General features: G+C 28.9%; 2 protein-coding genes across 2 annotated transcripts in view; one reads left to right on the forward strand and one right to left on the reverse strand.

The window, feature by feature from the left end:
• The window catches only part of LOC142326711 (neuropeptides capa receptor-like), a 429,926-nt gene extending 429,594 nt beyond the window's left edge, over window positions 1-332 (forward strand). The window contains exon 6 of the mRNA XM_075369354.1: window positions 215-332. The gene's annotated coding sequence lies outside the window, so the exon portion shown is untranslated. The remainder of the gene's footprint in view (window positions 1-214) is intronic.
• A 5,878-nt stretch (window positions 333-6,210) lies between these two features.
• Window positions 6,211-16,121, reverse strand: part of LOC142326714 (protein FAM151B) — a 151,119-nt gene continuing 141,208 nt past the window's right edge. The window contains exon 6 of the mRNA XM_075369360.1: window positions 6,211-9,895. Within this exon, the coding sequence (XP_075225475.1) occupies window positions 9,646-9,895 (250 nt within the window). The 3' untranslated portion in view covers window positions 6,211-9,645. The remainder of the gene's footprint in view (window positions 9,896-16,121) is intronic.

The following is a 16,121-nucleotide window of genomic DNA, read 5'->3' on the forward strand; positions in this document are numbered from 1 at the left end:
ATCTGGTAGAAGTAAACATAGTTACATAATCATCCTTTGCAAGTTCATCACTCCATTTACCAACATTGTATAACATAAATGGGTCTTTACATAATAGGTGATTTACAGACATGTTACATTATATACAAAGTAAAGGATTTTAAAAACATACCTAATAATAAAAAATATTTAACAATTATGCTCTACTATTACAATGTTTTTTGTTACTTGTTAGGTGTCATAACCAAACTGGTTGTAGTTGATGTAAGATGTAAGTCAATTTTTGAAATTTGCATATTCATTCTCAGGACACCAAGTATTACATAACCAACTTAATGAAGTAAGTGAGTAAGTTTCATCATCAATAAATAATAAAGTAAATATATATATAAAATAACTTAGCAAAAACAATTATTTTGTTGTTGTATTTGTCCAAAGGATATATATAATATAAGCTATAATATATATATATATATATATATATATATATATAAACTGAATCTGCATCAGATAAGCAAAAAATTAATCTTAATTTTGAAATGAACTTCCTTTTTCAAGTATTTAAATATTTACAGAGTACCCCCACAAAAATCTAATACAAGCAACAAAAACATAATAAAATGAAGAGTAAAGAAGAAGTAATTAGAAAATAAAGAGAAAAGAAGAGAAAGTAGTTGGAAAATAAAAAGATAGTTGAAAAATTTAGAGGGTTGTTAAAAAAATGTTTTATTATAATAAAGAAACAAAAAGTAGTTACAGCTAATGTTCCTACATATAGAAACAACTATAAAATATTATTTGGAATGGATTTAAAAAGACTAACCGATGCTGGAATAATTAACAGGCTTCTGACAAAAAGTATGAGACACCTGGTTATAGGAAATATAAATTATACCAAAAACTACAAAAAAAGAAGGATTGTTAAAGCCATTAACACATCCTTTTTGTGACAACATAATGATTCTAAAAATTTTTAATTTTGAAAGATCGAGAATGTACAAAGCTTGCCTCTTGATCTGTTGAGAGGCTAAATTCATCACACCATAGAGGTGCTGAATTATTAATAAATATACAAATATTCACATAATTTGATAATATTTTATTTAGATAGTTGATAGATTTAGATAGTTATTTAGATTTAGATTTAGATAGAATGATCGTTGATTTACAATTAACATTTAACTTTGATCACATTATAGAATAATTTAGGATAAACGTTCTTTAAGTTTTAAATGTTGATTTAAAGAATATAATTTTGAACTAACTAGAAAATATGTTTTTTTATGTAAATGAAACAGTTAAGAAGAAGCAATTTATAATAAAGCAATTAAATAAGAAGAAAATTATCAAGAAATTTTAGAGAAGCCAAAAGATATAAAGAAACTAAAACCTGTTCACAGAGCTTACATTAAATCTAGTAAAAAATTTTTTCTAAACCTTCAAGTTTGTTAGCATCTATATCAAAAGAGGTACATTAAATAGATGCAGAAAAATGCATTCCATTTGTAAACAGAAAAAGATTAAGCATAAAAGGCAATTTAATTATTTACATTGTGCAAGAAATGAACCTGCTCAAACAACCTAATGTGTCTTGGTTAATGAAAAAAAAACAAGAAGAGGAAGAAGAAGGATTTTTATTAAGAAAAAAGGAATATGACAGTAAAACAACTATATTTTTAGAACCAGCTAAAGAAGCTTTAAGGATAATAGATAAATATTTAAAAATGGTTAAAGAAGATAATTTCTAAACATAATGATTATTAATTTTTCATTCAAGATTCGATTTGTATATTTATTTTTCAATAAATAACAAAGGCAAATTTATATATGTTAGTGTTTAGTAGAAAACGGTTATAGAACAAGATTTTAAGGTTTGTTATCTTAAAGAACTATTAAAAACAAAACTTTATATAATTTTTTAAACAAATTGAAATTTTAAAACAAGAAGATATCTTTTAAATCCATATTTATCACAATCTAATTCAGAAATGCAAATTTATTTTTGGCCTAAAGAAACACAGTTTTTAAAAATAGAAAAGGTAATTTAAATTATAAAGGCGCTGTGTTCCCATATATAGATATTGTGCACAAGAAAGTTTGAAATATTCATAGATCCAAATCAAGTGCAAGAATTTGAAAAGGTATAAAAGGAAATACAAAATGTAGCTATGCAAAGTACTGTAAATACAACTTATCTTACTAAATATTGTAGTACCTTAGAATCTTTAGAAGGAAAATAATTTATTATGACATCTATTAAATAAACCATTACATTACAGAGGTAAAACAAAATAGATGTCCTAAATAGAAAATTTTATTTATTTATTTCCAATACTGGTTCAATAAAGAAATAGCTAAAATAAGAGATTCTATTGATTTAAATTTTAAATTCCTTATAAAAATAGAAAAATTTAAAACAACGCCAACAAAAAATAGAGAAAGATTAACAATATTAGTACCATTCCATAACCTCTTTTGGTGTCACATCCCAAAAAATTTGTATCGAGTTTATGACCAACCTATGTCTTTCTCCTTTTTTATACATACAACTTTGTTTTTCTATTCTATTAAGTTTTTTATACCATCTTATTTCTTCCAAATATTGTATTTTTTCCAAACCCATTTTTAAGATTTTATATTACGATTCTATCTTTAATATTTTTGTTTTCAACATGATTATAACATTAAATAATGGAAATTTAAGAAAATTCTTGTTTACGAACAGCAAATGTTAGACGTTTGATTACGATCATTTAAAAAGGTCATTCTTGTTAAACATTCATAAATTGTTGTGATTAAAAGTTCATTAGATGTTTTTGTAAAATTTTTGTTTAGATGCTAGCATGTTGTTAGCCATTATCATTTTAAGCCAGGCCACTCTTTTATTAATTCATATATATATATATATATATATATATATATATATATATATATATATATGTTGTAGGATACAGGAAAGGAAAAGGTAACACTTTACTTTATAATACCACAATATAAAGTTTTATAATATTTTCTGTTTTGAACCGCTCTCAACTGTTCTAAATCGCGATCGCAAGGTCATATTTTATAATTTCATTTTAATTTACACTTTTTCAAAAATGTATATACTCTTCATCATTCAGCGTTTTTGTAATATTTGTTTTAAATCTTAAAAGGTTATTAAATGTAATTGACAAATGCTTTAATTTTGAAATTCTGATACAAGTCTATCAATATCTGGTAGATTACAATATGACATGGAAATTTTATAATGTTGCTTTACATATTTGTTACGAGATGTGTCCAGGTTTTCATTTAGGTAAAGGTAATGGCAAAGTAAAGGGAAAAGTAATCCTACAATTGGTAAAAATAGATTATTTTTTCTAAAATTTCTTATTCTTAAATGTAATGTAAGTGTGATTGTGTTGTGTCCTCAGATAAGTAAAAATTTTTAAATTGTTATTATTTAAATTTTACTAATTTAAAAAGATCTTTAAATGAAATTTCAAATTTTAACTTTAAACAAATATTCTTCATATCTAAATTAAATCATAACATAAATATTTTAATAAAATTAATTTAATTCAAACAAATGGACTGAACGTTTTAAAAATACGGATTCTATCAACATGGAATACTAAAGCAGAGTAACAATTTACAGTAAATTAATTGTAAAAAAAATAAATACTAAAATCATTAAATAATTTAATTCTAAAATTTCTTATTGTTGAACGTTGTTGTTTTTTAATGTGTCCAATTAAATTATCTGTAAATCATATTTGTTGCTTTCATAAACATTTAAAAATTAAACAAAATTTTTCTTAATTAAGCATAACTTAAAAATTAAACTCAAACAATTACAAAAAAGTTTGAAATTCTCTTTAAAACAACCTTACCTTTTAGTTTTTTTTCTAAAGAGAATTCTTATACTTTGTATAACTTATTTATTTTTATTATTTTAACACTTTTATTATTAAAAGTGTTAACTTTTATTATTAACTATTGTTAACACTTTTATTATTAACACTTTTATTATTTACAATCTCTAAACCTCTTAAAGCGTTAGTTATTTCTTCTTCCATTTATTTAAAGACTTACTTTGTGTAGTTTTGGTTTTAAATTTATTTTTAATGATATAGTGTAGCGTTTAAAGCATTTCAATAAGCATTGACAATTAAAGGCAGTAATTTTAAGTATTACTTTCAAATTAAAGATAAAAGAAAGTACGAAAAAAATGCTGTGCTACTGAAGCTCAATAAGTATATGTTTCATTAAAGCCACTGTTATCGTCTTTGAATAAGAAATTGAACTCAACCACACTAATTCTTCTGTTGATCTTTTTTAATCCAATCGCAATATATGTAGCACCTTCAAAATTTCAGAATTTAGTAGTGTTCGAGTATAATTAGTAAATGGGTGAAATTTTGTTTGTTTGTCCTTATGCCCGTTTGCAAACAGCAAACGTGATATTTTAAGTCGCTAAAACTAATATTACTAAAGTTAAAGAAACACAATAATGCATGAATTGTTAAAACCTGATACTTTATTTCCAATATCTATCAACTGTTATGTATTTTTAAATGTATTTTAATATACCCAAATGAATACAATAGCTCTAATTAGAGAAACAATACTGGTTATATAATTACAAATAGCTAAACTGTTCAACCTACAAAATAAACCTCAGCACATTTATATCCAAATCAAAACACAAACTACAATATGTAGACTACAATAATTATTTGTATGGATAGGACTTATTCTGAACAAAGTTACCAACATTTACTATCTAACAATACAGACAAGTTTAAAAATGCATGAAATTACGTAATTATCAATTTAATAAATCAAAATTATAGCCTACAGATTCATTCTATGAAATGAGACACATAAATATATGTGACAGTTATATTAATCAACATTAATTAATCATTTCAAAATGAATTAATTAAATTTTTAACGCAATAGCACAACATATAAACCAATAGTTACAATACAAAAAGAGACCCTTAAACGAATTAATTACTTTCTAAGTAAAATTTCATTAAAATATAGATAACATACAAAATACAAGAGGAATAATAAAATATGTGGTGAGGAAATTACATAATTAGTGTAATACACAATTTGTTATGAATCATTTTTTTTTTATTGGGACATATTAATACTCTGATTTTAGGTAGTACATTTCCTTTCTCTAGAAGGCGGAGAATGAAATGCCACCCTCATACTTCTTGATTGTTTGTTGAATGCAAATCCAATACATAATTTGGTCACTGACCAAATACAGTGTTTTTCTTTAAGAATTCATGATGAATACTTAAAGCAAAGGATGTCATATCACCCTCTGCAAGCTCTTTGAGTGAATTTTGATCCTTCTTTGGGCTACCTTTTTGAAATTTAGTTTCATAAACAATTGTCATGTTATATTTGTAGAATAAATGATATCGATCCTGCCTCTTATTTCAAGAATGTAGCTTTTCTCAGACCTGTATTTTTTCATCTTAAGTTTTGAATACATTTTTTTAACCATGTCTTTAATTGAGATAGGCATCTCTTCTAAAATGTTATTGATAACACTAGTCATTGTAGAAAAAACTTATTTGTGCTTTTTGTCCCCGTAGGAAATTTATCTAAAAAGTTATAAAAATAAATGACTTTACGTCTTCTCCATCAGAGGATAATGATTGAATTGTGAATTAACTGATACAAAGCTTTATAAAACTCATTGAAATAAGAAGCAATCTTATTAGCTCTGAAGGAATCAATTACTAATTTGTGTAAAAAAAGTGGGAGGATTCGCTCTAAAATTTAACAGATGTCTTTATAAAAATATATTAATACCAACATTTATTAAATGGAATTTAAGTTGTTATAAAATTACTTTTATAGAAACTTTTAATTGTAATATACAACTTACCTTTCCAGTATTAAAATAAAAATATTTTTAATCAAAGCGTTAATGTATGCATTACTATTTATAATAATGGTATATATTATTTTCATTTATATACCATATTTTTAATTCAGATATCACAGAGAATTTAATCATTTAAATCACAGTTTAGATCTAAAGAAAAGGAAAATAAGAAAATTACATATCTTTAAAATATGTAATATTTTGTGTCATATACATACATCTACAAAACTCACCCGCACATTAACATCTATATGCAGTATAAAAAAGAACGGTACATTACTTAACAGTACTAGATGTGTCATGGGAATTCAAATAAGTGAAAATTCAGCAACTAATATTTCATTTTTTTTTTTAATAGTCATAAACATACACTAAGAATATTGATTTTTATTTCAGATTTTCAATATTTCATAAAAAGAAATATTATTCATAATTCAATTGTATTGAATAACTTAAAAATAACCTATTTTTCTTTTAAATTCAATTCAATTACTATATATTCTGTTCTTATAGTTAAGAATTCAAAAATATTTTCACTTGCATAATTTTCTATAATCAGTCACATATAAAACAGGTAAGAATCTCCTTTTAAAAGCTCTTCATTGTTAATTTAAGCTCATAAATCTTATAAGAAAAACTATTCCAAATAAAAATAAGACTGTTAATCAGATTTTCTGCTAATAATAAAATCTTCAGTGTAAACAATGATGCGTTTAATATACATGTCTAAATATTTTAATACTTTTTATAATAATTTCCTTAAAATAACCTATTACTAACAAAAATTATTTTTTATTTACTTTAAAAATTAATTTTAACAATAAACTATTCAATAAAAATAGAGTATGTAAAAATACTAATACTTTTATAAATACATTATTAAAAAGGATCCAATTTTTCAGTTTACTAAAACATAATTTTTTTCAACATAATTATAAAGGAATAAATTATTGAAATCCATGAAAATCTTGAGTAGATATATTCATGAAGTGTAAAATAAATAAAAAATAAATAAAAACAGTAAAAAATGTTTCAGCCTGTTATAACTGGCCAAATTTCAAGAATGTGGTAATTTTAATATTTCTTTTAATTGTATATATCTGTTACTTTATTTGTATTAATATATTAGTTTATAATTGACTTTTTAATTTATTTCACTGATATTATATATATTAATTTAATTTATTAATTTCCTTTTTTCATTTTATTTTTTTATTATGTTGTTTTTATATTTTTAATTTGATGCATACTATTTTTTAAAAACTTTTCTAATGTATTTTGAAGGTAGGAGTTATTTACATTAATTGTTGTAATCTCTGATTATATGTTATCTCTTTGCTGATTTTTTGTGAGATACTGTACAATGTTGTATTTTTTCTGCACTAGTTATACTAACCTTGATCTTTTAATGTTTTTATAAAGTATTATTAAACATTATCAAACTTAAAACTAATTGGCAAAGATGTAATTTGACTAATGCTGTAAGTGTTACAGAGTCTTTTACTCCTAGAATTACAAATAAATGCTACATTAGCATGACAAAGCAATGGTTATAGGTTTGAAACCAAGAAAAAATGCAAAAAGTAAATTAAAATCTCTTAAAAATTGTAAAATTCTGGTTTGCAGGTAGTTGCTAAAAAAAAAACCAAAATATTTTTATAATGATAAAATATTTTTTCGGAATTTTTTTTAAAATAATGTATTCTCCACACAAGCATAAAGCTTTTGCATGGGAATATGACTAGGAAATGTTGCAGAACATGAAAATTGCAACATCTGGCTGTAGTTGAAAACTGGGACCTTCAGAACTAATGCTGAATGTACTCATCATGGTGATCAGCAACTATCTACATCTGCCATGGAAATCACGAGCTAACCTGATAGTGGCAAGCATTGGTAGATACTTTATTTTTTCATTTTTGAAAAGTGGAGTAGAAAAAAATGACATTAAGATGTAAAATAAAAATGAACAATATTTTTCTTGTAACTTAAGGAATGTGATTTTGTAAGCAATAATTCTGTTTTTCAAAGGACCAGAACTTTTTAATAAACCCATCCATTACTTTAAAGTAATTCTTTCTCATTTAATTCAATAAATTGCTTCCCTTAAGGTTGATAAGGTGCACTTAAGTAGATATCAGCTTATAAAAAGAAAAACTGGACTATGAATTAGCATAATTTGCATTATATGAATACCTCCAAATAGTGTAAATTAACTTGTTTTTTGACACATCTTTGTGGGTATAGTTGTGAATCGATTTACAAGCTGTAAATTAATTTGTTAATTATTTACAAGAAAAAAGTACCATTTTTCTTCATGGCTTGTAAATCAGTTATGATGTGCAACAACCACAATTTATTATCTTATAAATGCTATCAGGTTAAAATTCAGTTTCTGTTTTTAAAATTTTAGATTTATTAGTTATAATGTCAAAAGCACATTCTACCAGTTCTCTTTTTTGTAAAAGATTATTCACATTCATTCTTGCACTAAAGTTGATTAAATTTATGTGATCGCTATTAAAAATTCAAATGAATTTTTTTCTGTGAATTCATATCCACTATAACTACTCACTAACAGAATTAAACTAAACATTTTGATCATACTTACAAAAAATATAAAACTGTTTAATTAGAATAAAATATATAATCTGTATTTTTAAATAATCAGTGATAAATGGTATGTAACTAACAACAATTTTTGAAAGCTTTATAAATTAGGTAATTTTAAAATAACAGTTAAAACAAATCACTATACATATTATAAAATTAAACATATCTTATAATTACTAACAAAACAAACAAAAATTTATATTAAATTACCCATAATTATTTAACAAAACAGTAAATACTTAAATAAATGAATAAGTGATTTTATAGAAAAAAATATATTAATTAATTAAACAAATGATATTTTTAGTATAAAATAAAACTGTATAAACATCTTTTATTTGGGCATTCGACTATTAAAAAAAAAAGAAAAAAAATGTTAAGGTATTAAAAGTAAAAATTAAATTGGCAATCTGAGTGAGATAAATAAAAATATTTTTTTTTGATAACTTTAAATGTTAATGATTTTTTTTAATCAGTTTAATGGAGTGCATTATGATCATATTCTGATCATTATTTAAAATGTAATGTCAAAAGAATCATTAAATCATCAAATTCAACCAATGTAACAGTTATAAATTTAAAATTAAAATTAACTTAAAGCCAGAATGAAGATGAAACTTTTCAATTTTCTGAATCAGCACTTCTGATTAAATTTTGTTTATTAAGAATAAAAACAGAAGTTAAAAAAAAAAATAAGTATGTTATACTTTTCCATATATAAGTATATTTAAAAGACTACTGCCTGCAATATAATTACTGTTATATTGATTGGTTTACGCTAATTTTCTCTCCTTTTTTTTAAGATCTGGCCCAAAAACAGTGATAACAAATCTTTAACGTAACAATTAAAGGATTAGTTTTTTAGGTTGGATAAATATTAATAAAATTTATTAGCCAGGAGAGTGTAAATACAAAATCATGATGGCACTAAAAATGTTATTACTTTCTTAAAATTAAAATTATACTTTGTTAATACCTACATTATAAATAAATATTTACATCATTATTTTCAGACAATACTTATCCAAATATAATCATCATGATCTCGACAGTTTTGACAAAAAAATAAAGACTGATGTTTTTAATGTTTGTACTGAAACATTAGTTATGATAATATTTGTTGTACATGATTTTTATTAGAGATATTTACATTATTACAATGACAGCATACTTAAAATAGCTACTCCAAACAGTACCATATAACTTGTTGCAACACTTATTCTTAAAGGTGATGCTGCAGAATTATTATTATTTAAATTAAGTTCCTGAATTAAACCAGCAGGTAAGTCAAGATATACTTTATCTCTTCCAAGATCAAGTATTAAATATTTAAGTGCTTCTACATTAACTTTATCTGAATCATTTGACATCCAAATCGTTAATGTTGTTCCTGGTACTGATGATCTGTAAAAATTAATTTAAATCATAATTAAAATTTCATACTAACTAAAAAAGTCAAAGGAAAACAAGTCTAAATATAAAAAATGATATATAGCAAATTGTGCTAAAGATGAGAATATTTGTGTTTACTGAAAATTTTTCTCATCCAACATTTTAACCAGTTGGATGGTTATTGTGATGGTTTAATTATATTTTATTATTACTATTCTTTTGGTTTAATCACATTTACTTAAACTCAAATACTCCACCTAGTTGATTTCTACTCCATTTGAGAAAGGAGTAAGGTTAATGGCTGTAACAGTCTTGGTGGAACCATTGTTGTTGAGAAAATACACATTAATTTTTTTTTTAAATATGCTGTGGTTGGCATCTCTTTATCTGTTTTTTATTTTTTTGTTTAACCCCTGGATCCAAAGTAGGTATTGCTTCAGAGAATGAGATGAATGATTTATAGCGTGTATGAAAATGCCATGCCTGACCGGGATTCGAACCTCCGGATGAAAGACACTACCACTCGCGCTACGGAGGCCGGCATCCCTTATCTGCTTGTGCAAACGATTCAACACGCGACACGATTAGGAAAGGTTAAGTTTGTGTGGGCTCCGCTATTAGGATATTTATCTGGTGTAACTTTATCGTTATATTATAGTTTGTTAGTTGATTGTTTTCACTATGATTTTGTTTATGGTTTTGTACTTGTTTTAGGGCTTCTGGAGTGTTTTTTGAATCTTGTTTTATATTAATTTGCGTAGATAGCCTAACAGGTTATCTAGGTTAGTTTGATATATAGTTTAAATTCCCTTTGAACTGCACACTTAGAAGTGAAATCAACATTTCTACTGCCTTTTCTTGTATATTTGTTTGTTTTTATTGTTTAGTGTTACTTCAGTTTCCGACATTTATTTATTATTAAGTTAGCTGTTATTTTCTTTTTAACAGCTGTTGTTAATCGCAACCATCTTTATTTGTACGTAGCCTGCTATTGGTCTACGTCATCGGTGGGATTTTGGTCTACCATGGGATTTTTGAGGTTAGTCCTAAACTTTTCGGCAGCTTCCCTGTGGAGGGCAGATTGTTTGTAGACTTCTCTTGGTGTAGGTCAAGGAGTATTTAGATGTCCAGCACTGTTTTAAGTGCTGCAGGTTGGTTACAGGGCTAAGTTCTGTGAACATCCTGCAATTTGAACTCATTGTGGTGATGGACACATGTGTAAGGTGTCCAAAGAAGTCGGAGGCTCCGACTTGTGTTAATTGCAAACGTCTTGAGAAGGAATATAAGCACTGTGAACAGTAAAGATTGTGGGTGTTATCAGATAGCTCTTAATATGTACTATTCTATTTCACTGAATGATTAGATTTGGTCAGTTGAATGCTCAGGGTGCTTACATTGCTCTCAGGTTGAGTTTAGAGAGATTGCATTATGTAGGTTTGGATGTTGTTTTGTTGCAGCATCCATATATTGTGTCTAGTTATCTGCCAGGTTTTTCTCATTGGAAGAGGTTCAATTGTGGTTTTGAAAGCATGTCCGCTGTTTTGTGCAAAGGGAATTTGATTGTGTCTTTATTCGACAGCTCTCAAATAATCATGTTTCCATGTGGATGTTCAGAACTTGCATATTTATGAGCAGGGAAACAGGAATCCCTGGGGTGTAGCATATAGGGGCTTGGGATACAAATGAAAAAAAAGGATGTTCTTCTATCTGCTTTCTCGACCAAGTTTGGTGTTACTTTTGAGATTTTATACAAATTACCAGACGATTTACTGCCTGGTGATAGTGAACCCCATACCATCTGCAGTTGCTCAGTTCCACGGGGGTGCAGTGTCCTTTGAGATCACCGAGGCTGAGGTATGTCAAGCTATCTATAGTTTATGTAGAGGTAAGGCCCCAGGCTTTGATGGAATAATGGGAGAGCTTCTTCGTTCGGTTGGGGTGAGTGTAAGAGTTGTCACACATGCATTTAATAAATTTTTTGTTTGGAGGATACTTCCCTGTGTGTTGGAAGAAAGGGATTGTGAAATTGTTGTTTAAAGGTGGCAACAAGGATCCTGCTGTTAGTTCATTGTATAGGCCTCTGACGTTATTCCCGGTTATTGGCAAAGTCTTTGTAAAGGTTCTTTGTCTCTGTATAAATGAGAGGTTAACCTCACAAAGATTGTTGATGGAGAATCAGTATGGGTTTTATCCTGGAAAAGGTATGGAGGACGCCATACTCCGTGTGATGAGTGTGATAACAACCAGTGAGACGGAATATGCCCTGGGTATTTTCCTGGACATTTCCAGACATTTTCCATCTATGATCGCCTGTTGTTTACCAACTCCAAAAAAGAGAATGTACTTAAGTGAATTGCAGGTTATGCAAAGTTACTTAAGTCATCGGGATGTGCTGCTCTGCGAGGGCAGCCATGAGGTTGGAAAGACGCTGCCTAAGGGATGTCCCAGGGCAGCATGTTGGGTCCATTATTGTGGCTGGTGGGGTTTGATTCTCTGCCGCAGTTGACTTTGCCCAGGGAGTGTTGCATCGTGGCCTATGCTGACAATGGGCTCCTGTTGGTCGAAGGACACTCACAAAGGGTGGTTGAATTCTCAGCCACTCGGATGCAGGATACTTGAGCTCTGAGGTCATCAACACAAGGTGACATTTAGCCCGGGAAAGACCATGATGATGCTCCTCAAAGGCCATTTAGCAGTGAGTCGGCGTGTCCATGTTTTGATGGCAGGCCAGCGTACAAAGTATGTTCAGGTTCAAAAGTACCTCAGGATGTTTCTTGATGAGAAACTGTAATATAAGAAGCACCTTCAATATGTCACAGAGAGGGCCTGCAATGTCTTTGATATTTGACTTGTGGTCAATCCTGATTGTGGTCTTAACTTTAAGATCATGAGCATCCTGTATTAAGGTGTGTGCGAGGCTATAATATAAAAGTTATTGGGACGTATTATTAAGGGCTCAATGCCTAATATTGTTAATGGTAACAGGTGGTTATCATACTATTTCATGGGAGGCAGTCTTGGTGATTGCAGGCGTGAAACCAATAGACTTGATTGCATCTGAGAAGCAGCAGCAGTATGTTGCTAAGAAGTCCAGTGAATTGACTTCGCATAAAGTTCAAGAAATTGAACAGCATGGCAATGCCTTGTGGCAGACCAGATGGTGGGTGTAGTATGCATGATCTCTCTCCAAATGTTGTTGGTTTGTGGGACGCTTCTTGGGTGCACCCTAATAAATATGTGATGCAATTTCTTTCTGACCATGGTGCTTTTAGGGACGTAGTGTAGAAATTTGGCCTGGTAAATTCTGGGATGTGTCCAATGTGGGCAATTAGACGACACCTACCACGTTCTTTATGAGTGCTTGAAGTATGAGTTAATGTGTACAGAGACTGTCGGCTTGATCTTATCAGGTCGGCCGTTGGATCTCTGTGTAAACTGGAGGAGCCAGGCTGAATGGGCTGGACTCTCCAATAGTGGAGAGTTTTATAATGTACTTAGCAAAGGAATGGATTGCTGAGAGGATCTAGAGTCCTGCTTGGCTTTCTCTTGTATTCTGTTTTTGTTGATGTTTTGATTTATAAGTTTTGTTTTTGTTGTTCTTGTCCTTTGTTTTGTTTTGTTTCAATGTTACTGTTACTGTTGTTCAATGTTCTGTGTAATATTATTTTGTTATGTGTTGTGCGTTGAACTCACTTTTACCTTCTTCGGTTAGGTAATTTAATCCCTTTGTTTAGTTAGCTCTTTTCAGTCTTGCTTAAGAGTCTGCGAGAATTATTTTGTTTTGAGTTCATTAAATAGTAGTACACCGATGGGAATGTCACTCGTGGCAATTGCATCGGTGGCATCCTGGCCGCGGCGGACTGGAATATGTCAAAATACGAGGTTTTGAAGATGACCTCTGGTAAAGCCCATTAGGGCTCAGAACGGAGGGGGTGGCGGAGGGTATCTTCCCCTACAGGGTCAGGATGCTTGTGCAATCAATAAATCCTAGCCTCACAATGAAAAAGATGACAATAAGACCTTGGAATCTTAAAACTAAACTTTTTTAGCTAAGATATGGCAACTGAATTAGGGTACCATACAATGACTCTGTGGGTCTGTTTTAACATACAGAGCTTTCTCTTTTATGCCAGTAACTATTACACAGAAAAAGTGAGAATGTAATAAATAGTGCTTTCCGAAGAAAGGGTTGTATTTTTTTTGAAAATGACAGTGGCCCCTCATGATTGCTATGATTTCAGAAAAGTATAGCAACGTGATACAAACATTTCTTAGAACTGAGAAACTATTAGTGAATGTTACCACGTAATTCCAACAAGGTGATTCTGTAGACCACATTAAAAGAACTGAAAACGTTTTGGTAATCACATCATATCCTAGAACAATAATATGATTTGGCCTGAGATCACTAGCTTTTTCAATATATGATCTCTATTTGTGGGGTTTGTCCCTCATAACATTAATAAACTGGGTTAGAAAATATTGAAGCAATTTTAATTGAATTATTATTACGAGTCGCAGTAAATTTGCATTAGAAGTGCATTAGATTGTTCTAATGAAGGGTTGCCATTTATGCGATTTTATATTCATGAAATGATTACTATGTATGTATGCCATTATACATCATTCAAGGGATATCTCTAAAGTAAAGACCATTAGGATATTTCTCTCCTTAAGGTTAACGAACCTGTGTTGTTCATGGCCACACTAGTAATGTACACACAGCATTGTTATCTTTAAATTGTTGTGTTGTATTATCTTTGATTATGTGTGAGTTATTACATTATAAAATGAATAGGAAAATCAATGTTGCTGCTGACTGTGAAATACATGAAGTCATACAGTTTTTAAACCATGAAAACGTTAAGCTGGCTGAAATTCATAGGCAGTTGGTTTCTGTGTATGGTGGTAATGTAATGAATGAAAGAAACATCCGAAAACAATGTCATCCTCAATCGCCAACCAGATCGACAAAGGTTAAGCCATAATCATTTGGACATAGACTTATGGCCACATTGTTTTGGGATCAGTTTGGCAAACTTCTGATTGATTTCATGCCATGTGGAACGACTATAAATGCAGAAGCCTACTGCGAAACTCTACATATTTTACGATGCAACATTCAAAATCGGTGACGTGGGTGGTTGACTGACAGCATTGTCCTGCTGGACAATAATGCACATCCACATGTTGTGGGTCTGACATGTGATTTACTGAGAACATTTGGATGGGAAATTTACGATCACTCACCATATAGTTCGGCCTTAGCTCTTTCTGACTACCATTTTTTTGGGAAATTGAAAGAATTTTTGAGTGGTAAGCAATTCGTGAATGCTGATGAACTGTTAATCAGTGGCTAAATGGACTGGTGGTAGAAGAATATGATGAGGGTATATTGAACTGGTGAATTGCCACAATAAATGTCTTAATTCATGTGGCGATTATATAGAGAACTAGCATAAGATATATAGTTTAAGAAAAATTAAAAATATTTATAAAGTTTTCAGAATAAATGTTTTTACAATGAAACAGTCTTTACTTTAGAGATAAACTCTTGTATAATTTTGTTCTCACTGTATTTTAAGCGTGTTTTCCAAAGTTTTTTTTAGGCTTATGAAATTTGAGTTTGTAAGTTCTGAAACAATTACATACATTTCAAACAAACTCATTCTCCCTTTTTCCTTACATTTATATGCATACATATTGTACATCAGTATTATGTTAAACTAGACATACAAATACTTAAATTCACTTTTTAGCCAACGTTAGTGAAATTCTAGGGCTGTAAAAGACAGAATGTGTTCTTTAATAAAAATTTATATCATCATCACTACACAAGAAAGGTTTTTCCCCCTTTTTTCAGGTCCTAAAACTCCTGTATGAGACAAATTTATAAATTCCCCTCCTATTACTCCTTCACTGATCTCCAATGTGTTCAAAAACAATTCCCTGTGCACAGTGTGTTTTTCATTTTAATACGGAAAAGAATATTTTTTTGTCAATGATTTTCTCTGCATTTCTATTTCAATATGATAATGAGAAACTCACGCTATGTTTGTACTTCTCTAATGAGTGGAAATGTTTGTATATTTCTTTTATCACTTCTTCCGGAGTAGAATCAGATGGAGACTTATGAAAAGAGAAGTATTTATTAATACAGTTAAACTGTGTTTGAACTATTGAAATATTATAGTCGTACGTTTAAAACAAACCACAACACATACCTCTGAAAAAATCA

Source organism: Lycorma delicatula, chromosome 6 (assembly GCF_047948215.1).
Source record: "Lycorma delicatula isolate Av1 chromosome 6, ASM4794821v1, whole genome shotgun sequence".
Lineage (NCBI taxonomy): Eukaryota > Metazoa > Arthropoda > Insecta > Hemiptera > Fulgoridae > Lycorma > Lycorma delicatula.